The sequence below is a fragment of the Camponotus vicinus genome, unplaced genomic scaffold (genome assembly GCF_025532165.1).
Source record: "Camponotus vicinus isolate PSW18456_S1 unplaced genomic scaffold, iyCamVici1.0 SCAF_5, whole genome shotgun sequence".
Classification (NCBI taxonomy): Eukaryota; Metazoa; Arthropoda; class Insecta; order Hymenoptera; family Formicidae; genus Camponotus; species Camponotus vicinus.
The window spans coordinates 17,162,669-17,189,744 of record NW_028141977.1 but is presented as its reverse complement, the minus strand read 5'-3'; the positions used below and the strand labels follow the sequence as shown (position 1 = coordinate 17,189,744).

The 27,076-nt window shown below is 34.1% G+C and overlaps 1 protein-coding gene and 1 long non-coding RNA gene across 8 annotated transcripts in view; one reads left to right on the top strand and one right to left on the bottom strand.

Moving 5' to 3' along the window:
* Positions 1-938: 938 nt before the first annotated feature.
* Positions 939-24,980, top strand: LOC145972511 (uncharacterized). Its single transcript, XR_014439187.1, has 3 exons — positions 939-1,463; positions 20,765-20,827; positions 20,906-24,980. It is a non-coding gene; the product is annotated as an uncharacterized LOC145972511 (long non-coding RNA).
* Positions 2,033-27,076, bottom strand: part of LOC145972510 (uncharacterized) — a 134,047-nt gene continuing 109,003 nt past the window's right edge. For 5 of the 7 annotated variants that reach the window (XM_083101223.1, XM_083101225.1, XM_083101226.1 and 2 more), the window contains exons 3-6: positions 8,602-8,812; positions 6,036-6,343; positions 5,047-5,383; positions 2,033-4,779 (exon numbers count right to left, since the gene is read on the bottom strand). In XM_083101223.1, coding sequence (XP_082957349.1) covers positions 4,603-4,779; positions 5,047-5,383; positions 6,036-6,343; positions 8,602-8,812 — 1,033 coding nt within the window. In that variant the 3' untranslated portion in view covers positions 2,033-4,602. Of the gene's footprint in view, positions 4,780-5,046; positions 5,384-6,035; positions 6,344-8,601; positions 8,813-23,045; positions 26,958-27,076 lie in introns of all 7 variants that reach the window. The other 2 variants (XM_083101227.1, XM_083101228.1) reach the window with 1 other exon arrangement.

The following is a 27,076-nucleotide window of genomic DNA, read 5'->3' as shown; positions in this document are numbered from 1 at the left end:
GTTATTTATATAAAACTAATTAAATTTTATTATTCTATGTCGATTATTAATAATAAATATCACGTAATTAATCATCACTAATCAGTCTTGTCTGGTCTATGTAAAAATTTTTAGTAAATTATACGTATACTTTGGACACTTTCGTGTAATAAATTTTATTTTGTATTAAGTTTAAAATTATAATTTATATTAAATTTGTATTATATTTTGTAATACATATTTCTAATGCATTGTATTTTATATATTCTGCATTAAATTTTGTAATATATATATTTGTAATGTAATTATTTTTATATTACATAATTTAATATTTTGTAATGTGTTTTTTATGTAATTGCAAATTAATTATAATTTACGTTGTATATATTATAATTATGTAATATATATTTTTTATATGTATTATATTCTCTGTTTAAAAACTCTATAAAAAAAAATAAAAAAATTTTTCCTCCTCAATTTTTCCTCCCCTGTATCTTCACCTTAACGAAGGCATTTGCCAGGTGAGGAGGTTTCAGTACTCTCATGAACCTGAGAGCTATGCCGGCGGTAACATACGCCGATATTCAAATAGTCTATTCTTATATTTAAAATCATTTGGACAACGTATGGGCACACATACATACACATATAGGTAAGTAATTTATAAAAATTATTTTTATAAAAATTATTATTTATCATATTTATATATTATTTTCAAAATAATGATTGTTATACTCTGGTGCTACCGGCATCTCGTGCACATAGCACGGAACAAAACCAGAAATTGTGCACATTATATATTACCCTCTGAGAACATTCATGGACATTAGCTTTGTAGTTCATATCCACGTTTTCAATGTCCATAGAGGGAGTATCGCTTTCAGGGATCACCTAAAAACAGACCATGACATCTCTCAGTCTTCTCTCTGACGAAGAGGTAATTATTAAAGTCAGGAAAATTGATTTCACAATTGATATTTTGCGAACTGTCAAAATCCGCTAAAATAGGCAAAGTATTTGGAAAATATTAGTGCTAATCGAACAATCTCAAGAGTTATAGAAGAGAGAATTCAGTGTTTCAATCGTTCAAAAATCGCAAAATGTCTCGACCATTTCGATACCTCGAGAATCGCCATATCGCGCCTCGCGCCAGCAGTTTTTCGAATCGCAGTCATTCGCGAAGCGCGTCGAAGAGCCACAAATTCTTTCGTGTTCGAATTGCATTTCGTATCTTTCGCGACTCTGTTACCGTCATTTCAAGTTAATCTCGCGAGAAATTATCGCGAGTGTATCTTATATAAAGTATTTACATATATTCGTCGTAATTTGTCATATGTATTGGGTACAAACGCCAATGACGCGATGTCGACATCCCGAATCTATTTCTGTGTCATGTGATGTGAATGGATTGAAATTCTCTTCGCATATTTTGTATCGTTATTTTCTCGCCAAGGACAGTGCGATTACTGCGTGATTATAATCAAGTATGTACATATTTTATTAATTTATAATTAACTCTACGTTGATAGTATATTTTATTCTAGCAATTTCATTACTAGAATATTTTTTAATTGTTTCTATGATGATTTGCTAATTACATTCTAAAACAATTTTTATATTCGTACAATCGATTATAATTCTATAATCTTTGGCATAATCTTTATATTTATATTTTTTTCAAATCATATATTTTTATTTATTATTTCATATTTTTAAAAAATATTTATATATAATTATTAAAAATTATATGCTATCTTATTATACTATAATACATTGAATTTGTATTTCATACAGCTAAATATAAACTGTGATAAATGCCTATTATTAAAACAAACCATTTTAGAAAGAACACTTTCCAATTATTTTAGACAAATCATTTTCTAATTATCCTTTAAATACTAATGTGATAGTTATTAATAAAATTACATTTACTGAAGATTTTTAATGATATCTTGCGTTTAATTTTTCTAAAATTTATTTTGTTACTAATGATATTTCACAGGAAATGATTGGAAAGATGGGATTGACAATAAATTAAATATCGCTCAATATATTCCATCGACATAATTTATATTTGGGAGATTGAATAATAATTAAAATAATTGCGTGACAGAATATTAATAGCAGTCTACTCATCTTCTAGTAAAGCGACAGTATACACGTTACATGATTTTATATAAATTAAAATAATTGTCGATTTCTTTTTTTTTCTATACTTGGACACCATTGCACGTGTATACCTACATGGTGGTAAAAGCCGATGTGACATTTAATTTCACATCATTTGTCTGCGCACCTCAAAGATTTCATCTCTCTTGCATCAATAAACAGATGCAATAATACATTATACTTTGACATATATTTTATATATTTCATATATTTATACATATATATTTATATATATTTTTTCATATTCTTTCTGTCATATGCATCTATAATATGCGTGCAACTATATTATGCACGAGATCTCTCAATGACTGTTAATCAGTCTAACAGGAACATAAAATTCAATACAATATTATTATTACAATTTATTTTACTAATATAAGTCTATCTATATAATTATATTGTAGAATTTTATATCTTTAGTCAAACGCATATACAATACACACACACATCCCACACATTATATTCACATCTTCAATTATTTACAAAAGTATTGCCGTAGAGGCATCCGTTCTCTTTCTTCTTTTTTTTCTATATTGCAAAAATATGGATTGTCGATAGCTTTCTTATATATATCTGTTCGAAATAGCCAAATAGAGATGCATTGAAAGTGGAATTTGCAAATCACAAGCGATTTGTGTATAACTAATATTTTCGAGCATACTTTTTTATTTTATGAAAAGAAAATGCACATGCGTGTAACAATATTATTATAAACAGTGTAATTATAAAGACTTATATTTTTTATAAATTGTTGCTTTTCGGCCTTTATACTCGCGAGACAACACACACACCACACACATCAGAGTTTATATTTAATATAAAATTATACATGTTTTTATGAATTTTATACAATAGAATATACTAAATTTTATATAAAATTTTGTTTTTGTAAGGATACAGGAGTGTTTTTAAGTTATGTATATATTTTTAAATATTTTTTTTATATGATTTATTGAAATTTTTAAAAATAAAATCTATATATAAGTTTTCAATAGTCAAGCAATTACATTTTAATTGCAGATATAGGCTTTTTGGATCAATCTAAAGCACATTAGATAGAAACTTTTATATTTTGCAGAAGTTTTACTAAAAATATTGAATATTTCGCTTCACACAATCTGATTATCATGTTTGCTTAAGGTAAATATCAAGATAAAAGTTATATATATCCTCATTTGCTTGTAGAAAGATAGGCATAGAAAATAACATCTGTTTAAGTAGATTAACAAGAACATTAGATTTGTATAGTACATATGTGTTTCTAGCTGCATATATTTTGTATAATATTTTTAAAAATGGGCTTAATTCATTCATATATGCCACTGCTTAATATTTATCATTAAACAGGATAAATTTACCCATAATTTGTTCAAATTAGAAGTGTCAATTAATTTGATTGTTTGCATCTTGACCCTGTTTGATAGAGAAATCAATATAATATTTCTAAACAAATTTTTTAAATAAATAGGGAAAAGTTTATTATAGTTCTTTAAATTTTTAATAGTAAAACGTGACGTACTACATTTGCTGATCAAGGATATAATAGTAATTAACAAAGTACCATTAAATGGTAAAAATTGTATCTTATTTTGATATCATGAAGCATATTCAAAGAAATATATGTCTCGCGTTTTCAAATTGATAGTGAACTTTTCCACTGTGCAAAGATATATATTTAATTAGTAAATTCAAATCTCTTTCTTAAAATTTAGGCCGCTTAAAGTATTTCTTGTTTGACTTTCGATCGAGGAACAAATATAAGTTGTAAAGAAAATAATTAAAAATGTTTCCTTGAAAATCTACAGACAAATGTCACGTTTTATGTTAACCCATAAGCACCATGGTGGAGTCATACATGATTCTAAAATTCTTAATTTTGCAAGATTATTTGCTTTTTATCATAACATAATGCACCTGATATCATCTTATTTGTTCATTTTTTGATTCAAAAATAATGTAAAAAATTTGTTAACAATTGTTTGATTATATAAAACTACGTGTACATACATATACATTAAATATTCTTAAAAATATTCTGTGTTATGGGAAATTTTGTATATATGTAAATCCACAAATAATTCATATAAATATTTACACAATATCATAATATTAAAAATTTTCACCATGGCACTTAAGTGTTAATTATTTTTTTGCAAGATAAATTCTTCCTAACTACGCCTTTGTATACAATAAAATCATATCACAAGTCTCGTCGAATCGTACATCTCTGACCTAAGTGCATAATTAATGTGAAGAAATACTACAGTAAATATCACATGGAGCACAAAGATTTCATCAATTAAATACACCGTAGCGACTTTACAAAGTCCATTCCTTAATAATCGCATATATCTTATATTGATAAAATTAATCTTTAGGCATTACATATTTGACAGCATTATGCTCGTTCATAAAATAATAATTTATATACTTTCATATATCGAATAAGTAAGCTCAGGCATATGACTGATCCAGCGATATAGCTATTTTATTCCCTTTTTCGACCCAATTTCTAAGACGTCCTCTGAGTTCTTCAAGACTTTTCGATTTTGCTTTGTTTATCCTCTTGTACTTCACATCTTTTGGCTTTGTTACGGATCTGTGGTTGCTCATTACCCTATTATATGTTACCTGAAAGCATAAATAGAGATTGGTTTTTTAGCAAAATTAATTTACCCGTGCATGACAGTAGCATGATTTTCAAAAAGCAACATAAAAATTAATATATCTAAAGTATCTCTTAAATCAAAATATCAATCTGTGTTATAAATTTTTAGATTATAATTCGTGCTGCATTTCAAAGATTATGATATTCCAATTTAAATACGTCACAACTATTTCTTGAAGAATGGAATTTTTCTTTATTCGCCGATCAGATTTCAAGTCGTTCGCTTTTACCTGGGCCTGCTGACTTTCATCTCTAGGTCTTTCGCTGGGTGGAGAATCCGCTTCTTGTGCCAGCCTCTCGAAACTGCCATAAAGATCCTGAAGTCTTCCTTTACCGTTGCCCAAGTTTTTCCCTCTCCTATCTTCGTACTCCGAGTTTTCCGTCGACTCGGACGGATCCTGATTATTCTCGCTGTCGCCATCCTCCTCCACGGAATACACGGTTTCCAAGATTTCCGGTCTTCTGAGAAAACCGTTGCATCGTCGCATCGACGAATATTTATTTGACGGCTCCACCGCATCAGATACGGAACGGATCACAGTTACATCAGTGATATTAGAACGGAATCTATAGAATACAAAATCATAATTACGATACAAATAATTTTATAATTAGTGACAAAATTTGAATAAAATTCTATTTTTAATTTTATAAAAATGTTATGCAGTATAAAATATAAATAGAATTCCGTGTCGAATCTTTCATTGCACAAATTCTTTGTATGAAATTAATTTTCCATATATCAATATTATAAATCGTAGCATTATTTTCAATATTACATGAATTTCTATAATGAATAGAGATTATAATGCAGTCACACATGTGAATAAATACATTTTTACAAATTCAAAATTTTTATTTCTTTAAAATAAAATTGAAATCATATCTTTGCTTGATATTTTTTCGTGCACTTATATTTATAATTTCATCTGATTTATTCTAAATTTTTACATTCTTTCATTTTTTAAATCATTACTTATATAATAAGTTTTTGTCGAGTCAAAATTTTTATTTCTTTAAAATAAAATTGAAATCGTATCTTTGCTTGATATTTTTTTCGTGCATTTATATTTACCATTTCATCTGATTTATTCAAATTTTTACATTCTTCCATTTTATAAATCATTATTTATATAATAAGCTCTTGTCGAGTCCACTTTGTATGGATGAAAACAAATGATTGTATTTCTCATAAGAATTTATTATAAAAAAAGTATACCTCGGCGGAGCAGGATCGTCGGCGGTCTCTTCGAGCACCACGGCACTGTCGCTATCACCCAGACTGTCCAATCTGTCCAGGGCGTCGCAGGGTGGCGAATCTCTGGTACCTGTGCTCCTCTCCGCCAATCTGCTCTGCAATTGTCGAATTACCCTTTGTTGTCGTAGAATAATGGATTCTCGCTGACTTAGACAAGCTTCAATCTCCTTCTGCTTCCTGCAGAGTCTAGACTCGAACAGCAGAAGCTGCGATGACAACGTCCGCAGCTGTTCGGCCTTCTCTCGCGTCAGTCGGGCCACCAGGTCCTCCTATAAAATCGGCATTTCGGTAACACATAAACGTCGATCGTGCGTCCATTTTTCGTATTAATCGCGCGAATAAATAGCTTTTTACCATACAGACTATATCCGCATCGATAATTAATAAGAATAATTAATAACGAAGCGATTGCGTGAAACGATTCGCGATGATCAGTCTTTCGCGCCATCGGATATGAAGCAGGTAATTAATTAGCGAGCGTAATCGCCGCCATTAGTATTTACTTAGCGTCGTTAATTAATTTCTTCGTGTACCATTCGATCGAGGTACCGTTCGAGCGATTATCGCTCATCGGAACCGGAGCATACGGTATATCGGAGATCGCATTTTTACCGAACATCCGTTCGCATCCGCGTAAACGCGTGTCTCGAGAGTGTCACTGTTTACTTTTTGCAGAATGCGCTACACTGACAGTACGCAAGTAGTACGTTTCGTCTGCACTTGTCGTCAAACTGCGTGTTTGCGCAATATGGCATGTATCCGGCCATCGTTTTGCATAAACATCGCGTCTCTTCCTTCTGTCCTTTCCTCGGCAAGGAAGGGAGAGGGTGCGAGGCCATTACTCTCGCTATTGTGCTAAATAGCACCGTAAGGAGACCAGGTGCTATTGCGCATCATATGCATTTCGCAGAATGAAAATAATTGAGATGTTTCGCCAATAAATCATACAATGTGAATGACCGGTTAATGCTTTAGAGGAGAGATTCTATATTTATGAAAAAAGTAGAAAGCTAATACTATACACAAAGATTATTTTTGACCTAAAAGAATACGAAAAGAAACTCTAATACATATTTTTTTAATGTAATGTATGATGTGAAATCACTCTATTATATCCATCATCACACTATATAATTAGAGGCTTAATCGACTAATTGTCAAACATGTTTTCGTGTCTCCGTGTCGTAAAGATAAAAAAGGAGATTCGATCTATATTTTCCGCAAATTAAGAATATATATATCTTTCAATAAGATAATTAAATGTTCTCGTCTGCTGTTATATAAAAAGTACCATTTGAAGTAACAGAAAAATAAATTTTAAATTACCGCTTTAATTTATAAGGTAACGAAAAATTAAAAACTAAAATTAATAATAGGTACTGTGTCCGCATTAAAAAAATATTTTTACAATTGCACATGTAAATGTGCATATAAATACATGTATTCAATAATACGATGCATCTCATATATAATAATAAACTATTATTAATTAATTAGATTATTATTATGAAGAAATAATTTCTTTAGTAAAAATGAATAGAGAAAAAATAGATATAAAAAGAGAAACTTGTTTTTTAAAATCGCATTCTTTCATACGCGGGCGCGCTACTCGTGCGTAGACGCATTAAAGTCCCCCGAGATGAATACATCACAACGTATTAATAGTTCCTCGTTTAGATTCGACAAAAGTACACGGAAAGTCGTTATCCATAATCTGCATCGGCCATTCCAGCCGGTACTTCCCCGCGCGACTAATGCCGGATAGCCTGAGAAAGAGGATCATTTCGTAGCAATTATTCCCCCGCGGATCTCTGGCGAATTTAGTGGGGGAGTCCTTTTTTTTTGCACAAAGCTACCTCGTGAACCGGGAATCGTCCCTAGTCACGCAAAGTCAGACGCGAAATCGTAGAATGTCACGAGATGCTTCGGCTTGTCTCGGAAGTGCACGGGAAATCTTTTATGGCAATGACTCGTGGCAGCAGTGCCGTTTTAATTATCTGCCGAAAGTCTTTCTTTATCGGCGCTATAAACGAGTTATGTACGAATACTTTAATTGTCCGTAAAATTCAAGGATGATTCTTTTTTTAACGAAATACTTTAGAAAGACTTTTAATTACGGATATATTTTTTACGAAGGCACGAAGGATAAAACATTTCTAGCGAATTAAGCTTTGGGAGTAATCAAACACCATGCTTGATAAAAATGCGCGTTAACGTTTCCGACTTTAATCGCAGTTCACTAGTCTGACATAGAAGCTAGCAATGTTTATTTAGAATATTCTCTCGTCTGCTTCCAACTACAGCAAGGCTACGTAGCTCGCATTTAAATGAATCAGCGTATATCTAATATTTCACTGTCCGCAACATCGGTCCGGGTCGAGCGTGTTTTATGGTTTTCAGAAGTAATAGCTTTGATCGATCGTTTCGCGTCCCTCCTCCCTTTCCCTCCTTGGCCGGTTTCTTCATCCAAGACGAAACGGAATGGGATTGCCTTCGCATGTAGAAATTCCTCGTAATTGAAACTTGCCTGCAATTTAAGGGTCCTCCGCCAGGCGAGCATCTGGTGGGCCTGCGCCCGTTGCCTCGCCCTGAGTGCCGCTATGACCGACTTGGCTTCCTCCAATGACGTCACTTCCACCTCGTTACCGTCCTTCGCAGACTCGCCTGACAAGTCACCGATTCGGCGGCCCTCGTCGACGGTAGCCAATATGCAGCTGTCCATCGACGTCTCGTCGAAGCTGCGAACAGAAAGTAGCGCGATGAATTATCCATCGTTCCACATCCGCTAAACTTTTGGTAGCAATGTCGAAACGCTTTCAAACAAATTACCACTCGAGCAGTCGTCGCGGTTTCTTCCAAAGTTATGAGTCATGACGGAAGAATTGTACAAGACAGATCTCTACAATCTATGTATTTATTTATTTATTTATCTACTTATATTGAATTATTTTATTATTGTTCACATATATATGTAATTTTTGTTCTAATTATTAATTCTACTAATTTTCATTCTATATCGTTTATTGCTCTTTTCTTGAGTTTCTTTTTTTCTATAAAAATTTCCATTTTAAATGTGGAATAATTTCACATGAATTTAGAATTAAAGTCTACAGTTAATATCCTTCATAATAATAAGAGAGTTTAATTATTAATATATAATAATTAAAATTGTTAATATTAAAATTAAATTATATATTTTATCATTATGAAGGATATTATTACCTTTAGACATGATTCTAAAAACATGTGGGATTATTCCACATGATTTCCTCCAACCAAAATCTAATCGAAGCAGGAATAGTCTCAAAGCGAAAATCGCAAATCATGTTCAAACGCGAATACGATATCGTAAGAGACTTTTCCATGCATCTTTTCCGGTCGATTACTCGTACAACGGGATTTCGTCATGGTAAAGCTCGTTCTCTTCAGCGAGAAGTAATGTTCGTGTTTGAAAAGCTAACCCGCGCGACCCAAGATATGTTTTGATATCCCTCGCGCACGCTCTCCTTCATTTTCATCGACGTACTAATGAATCATCCAGCTACAACTGGAAATGAAATTCGATACGAATCATAATGCACAATCGTGCATGTAGGTAAACTGATCCTAATATCGAGAAACGTGATCGTCAAATAAATCAACGATCATGAGAAAAATCATGCAACTCGGTTTAATAAAACTGACGATTAAATTAATACAAAACTGATATGCGTGAAATAAATGTGCGTCGACCGTCCTACTTTTCTATCTCTTTTATTTCTTTTAAAATTTAATAAAGAAATAAAAAAAACTTAAAAAGTAGAGAAAAATATTGCGCGCGAACAAAGCATCTTTAGAATAAATTTTGAGTTCACTTAACAAAAATTTTACGCAATTCGTCATATTTATATATGTATATATTTAAATCTTTGTCATATGCATCATCGCATGAATGTAAGCTTATTTTTTCTTCACAAAAAAAATAAGTGTCAAATCAAAACTTATATACTTAAAAACTAACACATTTATTGTTTCGTATATACGCAACAATTTATAATCATCTTAGAAGAATTTAATAATTTTAAATTTCAACAGTATTATAGTCTTATTTTAATATTGTAATTGTCACCTCAAGAATATATAATTATTCAATTCTACTTTAAGAAAATTATAATCCTTGATTTAAAAATGTTACTTTCTATCTAACATTGTTTCTTTTTCATTCAAGAAAATTAAATCTTAAATCGTAAGAATATATTTTTCTTGATTGAACTATATAAAATGGCTTCGAGTAAGCAATTATTCAAGCAATTATATTTTTCTTTAATTAACGCAATTAATCTCATTTCAAGATTTCCATGTTAAAACTAAATATGTTTTCAAAACAAGAATCCTTTTTTCTGTGTAATCAGCCAAGAGCGAACGTTGTATATCCGTAAATAAAAAGTATCCAGTTTTATATACAGCAAGTAAGGCAAGATACTGAATGTACGTACGTGAAAAATAAAAGGTTTCCCCCCTAAAAAATTAAAGTCATGTTTTGACAGAAGTTTAGCGCGAAGTGGCTCTTCGCTCGCGAATCCTATAAATACGAATCGTAATACTAGCCGGTGCTCCGCGAGAGAGCTTGATATCGATTTCGAAGGAATTTATATCGCACCGTATATCAAACGGATGTAGGTAGGTATACCTACCTACGGTTCGCGGGTGAATAAAATCAGCCGAATGCACGAATGCGGCTGTATAGCAGTGTACCAGTTGTCGTTCGCTGAAAACGTAAGCCCGTCTCCGGCTGGGTAAGAGCTACTCGGCTTTAAAGACACGTGTCGTAATGTCGACAGTTACCTGTTTCCCTCATCGATAGTAAACGAACCTTTTTTATGCCGCATGTTCACCCGAGAACCTCTGAAAGAGTACTCGATAGTAAAAGTCTGCAATGAATATATAACCGAGAGTGATTTTCTCGATTGTATCTGTGTATATGTGTGTATCGGAAATTTTTTTTATCGCGAATATTTTTTGCACGAGCTTTTAAAGTGATCTTATAAGAAAATTTTTACAACCGCTCTTTCATTTTTTTTTTTACGATTTTTAGAGATACTACGGGATATATTTCAGTAAATATATTGGATATAAAAAAGACACACACACACACTCACATATTCCATTTATAATAAGTATTTAGTTGAAACTTTTTAGTAATTAAAACACATTTTTATATTAATTCGATATTTCGTTCTTTCGCATGAACGTGAATGTAATTTTTGAAAAAATTTAGAGAACAAAATTTATCTTCTTTTTACCCTTCTTCTTCAATTAAATCTTTTAAATCTTTTAAAGAATATAAATTTGCATTGTTGCAAAATGCCTTTCTATTAAAACTTGCGTCTCAAATATTGCCTCATTTACCTATAGTTTCGGCGATATTTGACAAGGCACACACATCAAACTAGTTTCAACCTCTAAGCCTGCATTATAGTGTATGCAAGAAAGTACACGTCTCTCATCGCGAGCTACTCTACACGACGCACTTGAAGCTTAGTAAACTCGAGAGACAGTTACGAGAGTTCCCTAGTTAAAGTCATTTCCCGTCGTCTCGAATTCATTCCAATCGAGCGGAGACAAATCTGGAAAGAGGGCGAACTGTTAACGCGCCCTCGCGAGTAATAATCTATATGATGAGTCACGAGAGAGAGAGAGGATAAAGTCATTTATAAATTTATGCGGTTTAAACTTAAAAGGCAGGATATTTGAAAAGTATTTTTCTGATTTTTTTCTTCGATCCCCCTTTCCCTTCTCAACTAATTAAGCCTAGGTAAATTATGCATGAGTCGTCTGGTTGAGTCATGCCGCGTCGGTGAATTTGACGTCCCTCCCCTCTTATGGGCATCGATCGCGAGGCACCCTACGTGAGAGCCAAAGATCGAAATCCCCCTCCCTCCCCATCCCGCGATATGTACGATAGGGCCGCGCATTTCCGCCAGGTAACTTTGAGAGCGAAACTACCGCTGCGATATAAATGCGCTTCCACATCGCGAGTAAAAATATTGACGTAATAAAATAGAGCGAAGGATGCACAGCATGGACGCGGCACAATATCCACGTGCGCGATATTGTCTGAAAGATGATTAATAATAAATTTGGATGATTGAATTTATCATTACGGTTATTATATCCGGAATGCGCTTTATACGAGAAATTAATTATTGCTTACTATTCGCTCATAATTCGTGGATGTTTAATATAATGCATAGATTAACTATCAATTATTACTTGTAATTATATATAAAGTATATATCTATATTATTATTATTATTATTGCAAAATCTATTAATATCGGAATTAATTGATTGTCGGATATTATACGCAACTATTAATTACTATGATTGATTGAAAATTTAGTAATATATAATATATAATATAAATAATATAAATATAAATATATAAATAATAATATAAATATAAATATAAATATATAAATAATAATATAAATAATAATATATATAATATAAAATAAAAATAAAAATAAAAATATGTTTAAAAAAATAGATGAATACGAATTTCACTTTATATCTCATATTCGTTGCTTAACGATTCTAGATTGCGTCTAGCTTTAGTCTAGCCCTCAAGGGAACGTGATATGGTAATTCCGAGATAAATATCCGCGCGGAGGAAAGTTGTCAACCTATTATCGTGGTTTCTCCACTAGTCATAGGAACAATGCAGTTGCGTAGTCAGAAATACATCGTGGAAATTTCGACTGAAATTGTTGCCGCTATCTTGCTACTGTGAAGAGCATTGTTTTAACAAGGGTATCTTTTATTTCCTATCAAAGTGATGTCATGTCATCTGCTCTTCGCGTCATCTGCTTTTCACGTTTTGTCATTATTACAATAAACAATGATGAGAAATCTTTATTTCATGAGAAATCTCAATTAAAGAACGTCCGAGGCAACAAGACGTTCATTAATTTTCGAGATAGTTTCCATGATTTCACAGTTTCATGCAACACGCATCGGAAAATGGAATCAAAGCACTCTTTTTTTACACGATGAAACGTATCAAGCTCGCCTCGAGCATGAGATTTAGCGTGACAATGTTCTTGTCTTTACGTGTATCCATAGTTACCGTTGAACATGAGACACGTTGTTTTGCTTTTCCCCGAGGAATTAAACCGAGTTAATCCGTTGTCTGCAGCGGGTCTCGTGATACGCGCGCTGCCCTAAGGGGTCCAAACATCTGAGGTAGGTTCTGGTAAATATTCCGCATGCGGTATTTCACATGTCACGTATACATATAGACAGCTATGTACCGACGCATGTATACATATGCATATATGCATACACACACGTCCGACTGCGGCCAGGTGGATATTGCGCGCGCGAATCCGCACGCATGTTAGGCGCATCTCACGGCGACGCAGACGCGCCGCAGAAATACCGAGCGCTCCGGAAGCGCGGATAATATGCTCGATAGGAATTATAGTCAGGTGGCGTCAAACGCGGGGGAGGACGTCGTGGAATCGCGGACAGGCCACAGGTTCGAGTCGCTGTCGGATTCACGTGGATAGAAGACATGCTCGCAATCGACAAGAGACAATTTAATTTTAATTGTTTGAAATATCAACATCTACTTTTAATTTTCAAGCAGAATTAATCTTTAGATATAGATATCTCGCGTTTATATCGGGAGAAAATGCAATGAAAATTAAAACAGAAAAGAATTTTAAGGAATAGATGTATAATATATATATATACTGTATATTTCTCGATTATATTTTATGAATAATTTACTTCTTTTTTTTCTCAATTGTGACAGTTAAAACACGATTTTGCTCCTTGTAAATCGAAGAACAGGTGTACTATGTTGTTTACATTGATATATATTGAGTGTAAATAGCGGATTATGTCAGATTAATTTTAACTCGAGTGCTTCTAACAGATGCAGGTGTTCGAAGAGACCGCTATCTTCGGTTATTACTCTATTAAAGTTATAACGGATGTCTTCGATAACGTTATGTTTTCTAATCGGGGACAACGTGTCTACATCAACTTATTAAATTCCACGTATAACCAAGAGATAAATTATCAATTGAAGAAAATTCAAATTTCTTATAATAATTTAATTTAATTTAATTTAATTAATTTAAATTTCTTATAATAATTGTTACTATTATACTTTAATTGTGTAATAATGCATATTAATATGCATTATTACACAATTAAAGTAATAGTAATAATTTTTTACATTGTTTAAATTATTTTTATATTCCTTTCTATTTTCGTAAATATTTTTATTCGTAAAATAGGAGAAAAAAAACGTTTGAAAAACTTGACGAATAATGGCCGTTGGTCAAATAATGAGCTTAAATGTGAGGATTAGTACATTAATTAAGTTATACTGCACTCAAGTAATACCGACTCATCTCCCGTAATACCTCTCTCGGGTTTGTAGGATTCTCTGATGATTTATCTCCCTATCCTGGTAATCTCGTTTAGATAGTTTTGTTCTTTAGAAGGGGACTCCGTGCTCAATAGCTATTAAATACCGTCGAGATTTTGTAAATATTAGACCAGCACAGCTCGATGTTATCGAATACGTGACATCTCAGGTAGAATTTCCTTCTCTGTAGCATAAACTTTAGTGCATCTCGTGCATATCACGTTACATCTATTTTTATTGCAAACATGAATGTACGTTAAAATAATTTTACCGTGCTTACAAATTTGTTTATTACAACAAGATATCTCTAACATAAAATATAACGTTGCATGGATGGTAATTTCATCAGGTGCATTTACGTGATTAAATAAATATTAGGTTGTATTAAAATAAACTTGTAAAATTATACGACGTACAAAATGCACGTCTCTAATTGAATCCCTTTGTTTTTCGCGTAAGTATATTTCGCTCGAGTGAAAAACTATTCTCGAGAGAACGCGGATCGATGGTTTTTTAATCACGAATTACCAAAGGAGGTCGATTATCGTGATTCGAAGGTAACATGAGATCTTGTGCGTGATGGGCAATTGTATGAAAATGTAATTGCTTTGAAAAATAGAAAGAGAGGCTATTTATAAGATTGATTAAAGATATATTCTAACAAGAAAAATATTAATCTGTATATATTAATTTTATTAAATTTTATTAAATTGTATTAAATAATTAATATTAAAATTAATATTATAAAGATTTATTTGACTGATTTATTTATATAAAATATTATATTTTGATTAGAAACATATGTGATGTATCTTCTCTCGACGATTCTTAAATCATTAAAATAAATATGCAGAAATATATCTGCAAAATTAAGAGGAAAATTTGTTATATCTAAGTCAGAATGTAAGACTCTTGCAAGTAAGTAAAGTAACGAGAATTTCGAGTGCAGTTAGGAACAACGTGAGACGGTTCTAAGCGACTTGGAAAATTCGAGCGCGCCAGCTGATGTGCTCTCTTAATAAATTCGCACAATAATTCAACACGTTAGCGATGTCGCACAGTAATATGCCTCACCTCCACCTGTAATTCATATTCGCGATCAGGCAAATTGAATTCGCGCGAGGAACGCAGAAAGTTTTGACAAAGAGACCTTCGTGAATTGCCACGATTCATAACCAGGGCTATCTGCCGATAATCGTGGCCCACGATGTTACACAGCCCGAGCACGGTAAAATTTATTAGAATGACAGGTGGCGGCGGAGAGATGGGGCGAAGATGGCGTGCTGCGAAAGTGCACGTAGCGTTAGGGCGCTGTCTCAGCCGTAAAACTTTTATCGTTTATTCCTTAGCTAAGCAGGTGCAGTTTACATGCGGCACGCAGGTGGACATTGCGTTATATATATATGGAGAGTGTTCCTAGAGTTCGGTACGTGAGTTGATCTCCTAATCCGCGAATTTTTTCAGAAACAACAGACATTGCGGAATTAAGTCTCGGAAGCGCAAACAGATAAAAAGATATCTCGATCTTCAAAATTATTTTTGTAAGATTTTACTTTTGAAATTAGTACAGGAGCTTGAAGTTTTTTCAACGTGAAAAAAATTAAAATATTCATTATTTCTTTTTTTTTTTTCATTATTTCCGTATTGTTTGTATCGCTGATCATTTCTTTATATTTAATTTAATGCATTTTCCCGATTCTTTTGCGACCAAATTATTTTTGATTTTGTATCGTGCAAAAGTTTTCTTCTAACAATACATTGATCTTATTTCCCTCTCTGTAAAATAATCGAGAGTAAATAACCCAAGTTATTAAAATCACATTAGTAAACTAGCTTTCGGAAACATTCCAGTGGGAAAGGACTATCCTTTCCCATTGTGGATAGGATTAGAGGTAATATCATTCGTTACGGGATCCTACTGAATGCATTTCCTCGTTATAAAGCGAAAAATTTAAGCCGTAATAACACCAATGAATTACGCGCTCCAACTTCCAGCTGCATTACGCGAAATTGGAACGAGGGTCGACGACGGGAACATTGGCGAAGCCAAAAACCGTGACCTCGCGTATCGGTATATAAACTGCAATTTCTCAAGGGTGAAATATAATTTCTGCCGGGATATCCTCGCCCTCCCCTCTCCGATAGCGCGTCGTGAAAATAAGCAGCTGTCGCTGGCGATATATGGCGACTTGCCTAAAATTGGCGTAATTTCGACCGCCCTATCGCCCGGAAACGATAGCATCTGCTGAATGAGTCTGTATATATGTGTGTGCGAGACCGTTGAGAGATTTTATACGATAGATACACACCTATACGCGTGTTGCACGATAGCTACGCAGGACAGGATGTAAATTTGTCTTCGTATAGAGTTGGTCATACGCTAGCCATACGTCTCTGCCACCTATGAATTATTCTGCAACGGCAATTTGCGGTTATTCCTTCTCAAGTAATTTGATTATGAAACTCATAATGTAAAAAAATTATATACTTTAATGTGATATTAATTCTTATGCAGTTATAATACTGTCGCGAAAGCGGCACATATTACTACTAAATGATTCTCCTTACGCAACGTATCTCTCCTGCACGTTCATTTTTAAATAATGCATCCAGCTGCACATTCTTCTAAAGCGACGCAAGTAGGTCACCTACTAAACCAGACTCCAGGGAAATGTGCTGATGTTACTCGATTGCGATAGACATTGAGGTAACAAAAGGACGCCCGAGATTTAAAAATAAATTTAAGAAGTCACTTCGTATAATGTGATTAATGTATACAAACAACGTTGCAATATGCCAAAGGGGCAGCGTTGCTTCACAGATGTGATTAAATCATTAGTGCGGCGTGCTTGCCAGCGAGAGTAAACATTAGCAAGTTTACCCAAGCAACTCATCGATATTGCTAGTAAGTCAGTTGCAAGAGTAAATACATACTGTAAGAACCAGTAAAAGCCACGGAAGACTCCTTCTCAAGAGTTGGTTTTATAAAGCTGATCAAAATAGAATATCTCATACAGAAGTGTTTAAAAGAATAACAAGTAAAATAAAAAAAATGGAAGTTAAATTAATTCGTTGAAGTCTCAAAAAAGTCAATCCTGAAAAGTTTCTTGAGTTATCCTTTTGGACTTTTTGATATCGATATTTCCTCCCCTCTCTTAGCATCATAATAATTATCATCATATTAATTACATAATATTATGAAAATTAATAATTATAGAAAATTGACGAGCTTCTCTACTTCGTGAATTGAACCGAAAGTTACTTTCAAAAATACGTTTCGTTAATGAGATTGTATAGTTGTAGAAAGATATATGTTTCTCTTGGACGTATGAGACATCAGAAGAAGACTTCAACTTCCGACGACTGACGCGTCTTGTAAGATTAAAGGATAGAAATCCGGTAACGGATAATCCTCATAAAGGGTAGAAATATAAGGTCGTATTGCTGTGCGACGCGCTCAAGTGCAGCCTTTAACTTTAACAGACCCGCCCGCCGGAAACGGCAAGTACGGTCCACCTACACTGTTGTCTAGCCTGTGCAGACACTGTCTGTGAACCGTAAAGATGCTTTCGCATTATGTGGGCTCTAATCAACGTGATGACAACGATTGCTGTTCGATTCAACTGTTGAATTAATGTTTGATGCTCTCCTCATTAGACATAAATTGAAGACTATTTGAAATGTTGTAGAAGTATTTAGCAAAAGTTTCTCGGAAAAGTGTAAAGAAAATAAAAAAGTTTGCAAATTTCGCCTATATATGGCATTCTGATACATACTATTAAATTTAGCTTGCTCTCTTTCTATTTTTTTTTTGATCGCGTGATATAAATATCAAATATAAATATCATATCGATATCAAGTATAGATATAAAAAATTCAATTTATAGATACTGTTTACTTCAGCTATTGAATTAACGATCGATACTCTCCTCGTTATGCATAAATCGTAAAGGAGGAAACGAGGCTGTTATGTTTGAATATTATAGAAGCTATAAAATATCTGGAAAGAAAGCCCTCTGGGGAAATCAGGAAAAAGTTCAAAAAAATTGCAATTCTAATAGCAAATTTATCTTGCTCTTTCTCATCATCCTTTTCAAAGATTGAATTTTCGTCCTTCGATATCGAAGAGATTATACTTTATGATTTTCACGTCTACAAGTACGATATAATTTCTACCATGAATACCGATCTCGATTTCCGATATAAATATATTTTAAATGCGATAATCACCAATGATTACCACCGAAGCTACGAAGAAGAAGGGCAGCTACGGTCTGACTTATCACGCGGCAATCGGGACCGGTTCATATCCGGTTCCTGTGCCGTATGCGTTGCTTCACCTGCGTCACCTGAACGTCAAGTTCGCTCGGGTTTTGCGCGCTTCGGGCCCTCCCAACCGTTAAATGAGCGGGCAAACAATCGACTCGACTCGCCCCCCGCCCGCAACCCTTCCACAAATACCGGGCGGTCAAACAGTATGTACCTGCTTCGTACCTGCGAAGAGCCGAAACAATGGAGCCAATGCCCTATCGCCGGGAGTTATTCATCGTTATACATGTATATCGCGACGTTAAAAAGCAACAAAAAAAACATTGTGTTCTACGATCGGTTAGAGTACTCCTTTAACTTTTGTCGCAAATTGAGTGGATTTATGTTTCATGAGACAAAATGATGATACGAATCATATTTCGAGGAAGAAAACTGGTCGTTTACTTGATACGATAAAGTTCCGCTATTTCGTTTTACGGTATACTTTATGATTCTGTTAAAAAAAATTTTAGTTTCTATCAAGATATATTTTATAAGGATACTATAAGAACTTTTTTGTATACATTTATGAAACATTTGTCTTTATTGACCTATTATAATAATTTAAACATTGTAATTATCGTTATTGCTGAAAATAAACTGACGGTGGACACATCACGCACGTTAGTTTATTTCGATAGAGAGAGAGAGAGAGAAAGAATCATTTTTCAGAAAATAATTATTGATTTACGACGACAAAGAATTATTGATTCGTCGATTCCTGCCAGAATTCGCGAACGAATCAACGAGTATTAGCAGGAATGGTAATTTGCGGAGCGACCAGAACAAACTATTAACAAATTTCATGATCTTATTGGAGGTGACCACACGACAATCCTCGCAACGGCCAATTTTCATTACGGTATGGTAATACATTTTGGCTTGCCATTTGAATTGTGTTTGAGTCTCGGCCAATTATTGTTCTGCTTGTATACAATCAAACAGAAATCAATAATACCTTGTCGTCATATCTCCACCTCCGTTGTACACGTATATCTTCTATGTAGACTTACAATTAGTCGAGAAGATTGCGATACCGCGGATAAACTACATCACTTTCGCGATATGCATAAATGGACATTTATAAAAAAAAATAAATTATATCAAAATATTAAAATAAAAAAAATTAATTATATCTCAAAATATTAATTTGATTCTGTAAACATCAATCACGTGCACAATTTTATCTCGCATTCTTGTCACTGTTTGCGATCGTCGATTAATGAAAATGGACGTTTGTCAATTTACGAGATCTAATATATCGACTTCATCAATTAACATGTTATGATAGATGATACTTCCCGCGCATCGTCGATCGATTATACCATCGCGATGATCGCTCTTAACAGTTTACTAAATTAATTTGTCTAATTAATCGCGCGGTGCGTGTGCAAGCTCGTCGTAATTAGCGGGATTTGCGAATTGCGACCGCCGGCCGCGAGCAAGGGCTCTGTAGATAATTTACCGAGTCATTTCGACGGCTCGTAGTGCGTTTAATATAGACTGATGCCTGATTGCGAGGGGCATATTAACGCAGAACGCGATAAAGGTGCGGCCTAACGCGCAAATTACTCGTTCGCGTGTCGCCGGTCAACTCTCGTTGGAGTTCACTTGAAGGCGGTTTCAAAGGAAAAAGAAAGAAAATAAAAACCACGCACACGTGAGGAATTAATTATACGGTCGCGAAGACAAACATGCGAATAAATTGGCTTGTTTAAATAAAACCTCGGTGCATGTGTCGTGATACTAATTTAATCTTCGTCAAATCGGTAATTAAAAATGACGAGGCTTCGTATCATGAAATCTCTTTCCTGCACGAAATAAGATTAAAAACAGGAATGTCAATCTCTGCCAGACAGAAATTTGAAATATCCTGTATGAAAAATTTCGCAAATTATATGATAAAAAAAAGCAGATTTTTTATTTATCTGATTAATATTTATTTCTTTATTTATTCGAAGGTATATATACCATTTGCCAGAGAACTTACACAGAAATGGAATGTTGAAGTTTCGAATAAACAGGTAAACACAATATAACTACTACCTAGTTCAACTACGTTCTTTCCTTCTTCCATGTAATGACGACACCTGGTTCTTTAGATCCTTTAACCGTAATCGCTTTATCTCGCGCCACCGACAATATCCCCTACAACTGCTTCGAACAGCAAGAAGAGTTAACTAACCAGCAGAGTTAGTGTAACAAGTTGAGGGAGAACACGTGACCATTGTACAAGCATTAGTATCAGAATGCTGTTCTATCGTTGACTTAATCAGTGTTTAATTAGTGGCTGCACAAAGATGCATAATTACATCAAATATATAACTTTTTTGTGTAAATTTGCGTCTGCAAAGGATCAGATACACAATTTCAAAATATGTATACGACGATAAATTTAAATAACCATATTAAAAACAAAACAACTACACGCTACGATATCGAATATCAGATAAATGATAAAACTCCGATATCTGAATCGATACAAAAATACATTCTATAAACACACAGTGTGCTAAATTATTTTTTTTTAATGTACACACATTGCGTAAATTTATTAACATTGTATATAAATTTATTTTCGTTAAATTAATTTCTCCCATTTACAACAAAAACGAGGCTTGATTTGTTTGTTAAAAAAAAATTTTTTTGCTAAAAAAAATCGGTATAAAATAAAGTAGATTACTTTTCCGTCGAAAATTAAACTCTTAACAAGCCGAAAAATCATAAGAGTGCGGCCAGTGATTCCCGCAGAAATTAAGCACCGTCCGTAACTATATCCATTGCGGCCGGGTCGGCATTGTCGTTTGTTTGCGAGCGAAACATATGCGAAAACGATCGGTCGGACGACCACGTACAGGGCTTTGCAATTATCGGCGTCCTTTGTCGCGCGCGCGACACTGGACAAAGGAGAAACGCGGAAGAAATATCGCTCCGGGCGGAACGCGCGGCAACGGAAATTATGATGCTCGCTTTCAACGATTGGTGAATTAACAGCGGGAGAAAACATATCGTTCGCCGCTCGACCATCGTTCTACCCTTCCGAAAAAAAAAAAAAAAAAAAGGCGAACGGCTCTCCCGTTTTTATCGAGCCGAACGCTCGTAAGTCCTGTGAGAGGATCTCGTCGATATCGCTCGACGATCGCAAAAAACAGACTCTCGACCATTTGACATCGGCCACTATATATCCCGGAAATAGATATCCCTTCTGCCACAGGCGGCAATATTCATTGTGCTGTTTGATAAATGTTATTAATAATACCGGAAATGCACGTGTTTTGCACAGGTACGTCTCCGATAGAATTTATCGCGCTCGTTTTATATCTCTTCTCGTTTGTTCTGTACGATGGATAAATAGGATTTCAGATTATAAACCTTACTTATGTCGAAACTACTTTTCCATTATAATTTATTCGATACTTTATTTATATATTGTATCTTTTGATCGATAAAAAACTGTTATTTTTGTTCAATCGTTAAATTTTCTCCACACTGTTCTAATAAAAGAGAGAAAGAGAAAAATCACTCTTTAAATCTATTTAAACCCTTCAGATCTTGTTACAAACATCGTGATTACAATGTAACATAAAATATTCACAGCACAAGCTACATTTATAAAATCTTTAATTAATGTGAAATCAATTCTTTCTATAATTAAAATGTCACCATCTTAATGATTTATCAAATAGTATAGTCAAGAAAAAAATTATTTACACTTAATTATTTTAATCTTCAAGGCACAAATAAATAAACACAATTCTATTCCTTATTTAATTTCGAGTATAAAATCTTTTTACTTCGAAAGCTTATGACTTGTCAAGATACTTAATGTTGAAAATTAAAAATATATATGGTTCTAATAATAGTTTCGTAGGGGAAAAAATTCATTCCAAATTGTTGACAAAAATAAAAAATACATTATAATCATATACACACACATATATCTAGGTATACGTATAATAAACAATTAAAAATTGAGAGAGCTTTACCCATAGACATATTAACATAGATTGCTTATGCAGTGAAGCTCGAAGTTGGAGTGTCCTGAGAGAAAAGGATAGCATGAATTTACTCGTGTGTCTATCTTTTTTTAATGAACGTACCAGTATGCATGACTTTACTAACTTGAAATTGCATCATGCGTGTGTCAGAAAAGACAAAAACCCAAATAAACTCATGCTTTTCTCTCAGGAGGACACTTCCCACTACCTTAAGCAGTCTATGTTAATATGTCTATGGCTTTACCTTCTTCTACACTTGTATTAGCGGCTAGACAATGCGGCCTCGACGTGATTTGTCGCACCCTGCGCGAACGAAAAAGCAGATTGACGCCTCGTCGCGTTACAATTCTCCCCCTCCTCTTCCTTCCGTCGACATGCCTATATCCGCCGGGCATCGCACGACAGATAAAACATCATTTATTATCAGAGCGCGTCGACCTCGACCTCTCTCGACGCCCTTCTCAAGGAGGCGCGCCAAAAGCTTTCGCGCGGATGATTAAGAGTGCATCGTGCATGCGAATATTCCCGTCTCCCCTTCGACGAAGACGATCAACGCGCGCGATTCGACGGGGGACGGGGGAAAGGAAAAGGACAAAATTTGCCGCGAGAGGATTTCATCCTCGGGACGCATCCGCGCGTGACAGTGTGTGCGCGAAGATTATTACACACAATCGCGAGGATAGATTCAGTGACGGATTTACGCAAACTTTGGTGACATTCTCTTCCCACAATCGGTCGAATTTACCTGCGAAATACGAGGTAAAAATCAAATTTGGCTCGAGAAACGCACGCTCGATCTCAAAAATAAATTTTCTAAATCATCACGAGTAACATATTGAGCAAACATGACTCGTTTTCGAGATAAATCTTCTATTTCGATTCGATCGCGTTTTCGAATTTATTTTTCCATTACATCTCTTTTATTTACATCGTGATCGAAAAAGATATCTCGTCTTAATCGGATGTTGCCATCGTGGTCGTGCGTTTCACGGAGATTCTAAGCCTAAATCCATCACTGAACGGCGGTTAATGCAATCGCCGCCGCAGAAATGAAAAGCAAAGAGACAGGAAACGGAAATGGGATGAAGCGGAAATGGATGAAAGGACGGATAACGAGAATTAAACATCGAGAGATTTCCGTGCCAAGTGCCGCTCGCTTTTACGGTCGTCAATCGATGACTCGTCGTCGCTCGCGCGCGAATGAACGAACGAACAAGCCCGACATTTGCGACGCATATACGATGATCCACGGCCTAGTGCCAATTAAATCCCTTTTGTACGGCCGTTCTCTCATTCCCGAAGCCCGCTTTTTTTTCGCGTACGGTTGCGCGTCCCCCTTGGATCGCGCGCGTCAATGTTCGTCGATGGGAGTTCAACGTAATGCACTCTTTTAACCTCCCGATGCACTCTCAATAGTTATAAAATTATTCTATCATTTTTTTAAAATACCGACTTGCTGTATTAAGATTTCATTATTAGATTAAATTATGTTACATGTGTAATTTTCGAATATAAAGCGAAGAAAATTGTGCAACTGAGGATTATATCTTTATATTATGTTGGAGGATATAAGCGATTAAGGAAAGCGCAGCCGGGAATTATTAAATAGTATCAAGATTTTATATCGCTAATGTAATAATTCTCTAATATATTGTAATTTAAATATCATATTTTCGGATTTATATTTTTGCGCAAAATATTTGAGTTCGTGAAAATGATTTATTAAAATAAATAATTATGAAAATAAATTTTACTAAATCTGATTTGAAATTAAATAAAAAATGTTATCCTTTGTTTAAATACAAATTAACAAAACTTTGGTTGAAGAAAAATTGTGTGTATTACAAGAATATTTAATGTCGAATATTAATGAATATTAAATGAAATTTTCGATAAAGAAATACACGGACTCGAGGATTCCGCGAATGAAAATAAATGTAAATTTCAGACTTTAAATGCATCCTTGTTTTCATTCTTTATCTACGCGTGTCAGTAATAACGTATATGGAGAGCCTCGTTAATTAAGTGCAAATGCGCCATGCATCTCTTCTCTCCCCAGCTACGCCTACCATTGATCCCGCCAAGAACCTCTTTAAACTCTACAATATTCATGAGCCTTCGAACAATATATGAGTATTGCAGGGAGAAATCACGAAAAAAACCAAGTCTTTCAAGTTCCTTCCCGTTTAAAAGAGCCACTTTTGTCTTCCTCACATACAAGCTCGCGACATCGATCCCGTGAATTAGGACCGCCAACATCCGGTTCTTCTTAGCGTTAATTTCGTCCCGGGATTTCAGCTCCGTTCCAAGTGCGATTCTAATACGGCCTGAACAAGGAGAGGAGGCCGAACCGGACTCCTCGAATCTCCATTGCGAATCTGCCCGCTAACTCTTTGACGACCGACGGAAGCAACAGGGGTTTCGTTTTTTTTTTTCTCATTTTCTTTCTCAGCTCAGACGACGGGGTTTCTGCCGTGCGGGCTAATGACCGCGAGACTTCTTACGCGCGGAGGTTCTTCTGGTGAAGGAGATGAATAGTCAATTCAGCAATAAATCAGCCCACCATCGCTCGTAAGTCCCCATTTATACTTTCCTTTGTTGCGCACCCGCGAGCTACAAAACAGGCGTGGCGTGAGATGCATATTCGCGTTTATATCGCGGCTCGTGGATCGCGGAACGTACGTATTGTACGTTATTTTGCATACCGGGCCAACGTTTAATTAGCGACTAACGAAGCGGAATAAAAAAAATAATAGTCAAGACGTTAAAGTTATACTTTTCCTCCGTGACATTTTCTTCTTCGTCGAGAAGTAAAATTGAAACGAAAATATCGAGAGAGAGAAAGAGAAAGGGAGGGGAAGAAAGGGGAGTAAATAATCTCTTTATTAAATTTTCTCAGAAAAAGGCATGATATTCATTTTGTCCGATAAAATTTTTATCAAAGTTTCACTTTCTACTATTTCTAAGATATTTTTGCATCTTCTATTAATTCTTTTGTGTCGCTAAAATATTTTATCAATAATAAATATTTTATCATAATAATATATATATATTTTTATGATAAATTTATTTATATTTTATAGAAAGTTTTTATATTTATCTGCGAAGAACGAAAGAAGACGCAATAATTGCATGCAAAAATTTAAAACTTAGTATAGAGAAAAGAAGAAAATGTTATAAACTATTCGCCCTTCACAGAAATTAATTGAGAAATTAATGTCGCGTTATCCACTATTATCAACCATCGATCGTCAAAAAGTTAATTTATAATTATACAGCCACATAGCTGTGCCAAATTATGGACATTGAAAGTCCATTACCAGTCGACACCGTCCGTTATATTTATGTGGATATCTTTTAAAAATGTGACACGTATAAATTCTCTTTCTCTCTAATGATTGCATTTCGCATTCCTTGCAATAAGATTATTATTAATAAAATTGCAGCTGTCGATGTAACAACGAGAGGAGTGAGAAAAAATATCAATAAAATTTTTATAATTATATTTTTTTATTACTCTTTTCTCTGCCAATAATAATAAATAAATAATATTTTTTTCTAATAATTTTGAGAAAATCAGGATATTGTCGAGGTGTAATTTAATACTTGATGTGTCGAAACTATAAAAATAAAAAAATATCTTAATAAATATTAATATCAAATAAGAATAAAAAATATAAGTTTTGACAAGATTTAAAAAAGTATGCAACAATTTATTCATCATAATCCTAATATTTTTTTCTACTATTCCTCTCGCTGTTATTTTGGATAATAAATTCCTTAAATAAATACCTCTTTCTACAACAATTATCAAATACACAATCAATCTATCAGTGTCACATTTTGAAAAAATTTTATTTTACTAGCGTTAAAGAGTTATTTATAATTCCAATACTCTAATCTATCAAAAGTATACTCATCTGCTCTGCATTCCGCGTCGATGCTTTTCACTCCTGCTTGACGTTTCCGAAATTTTTCGCCGTGGAAAGCATCTCGAAGGTACGTAGAAATAATTCATGAATGTATCGATCAAAAGCACTTTTGTCCCGTTTGCAACATTCATGGTATTATCGATCGCTGCTTTCATAATGCATATTTTATGAGAATAGTCTGTAACAGTCTTTTGAATCCCGTGCATCCTGTTCTTATTCAATAGCTACAATTTGCATAACAAATTAATAGAAATAATGGAGAAGACGATGATTAGATTACCAAGTTATCGATCTCACAGATATTTCTACGATGCAAATTTACATTATTGACAACCATGATTAG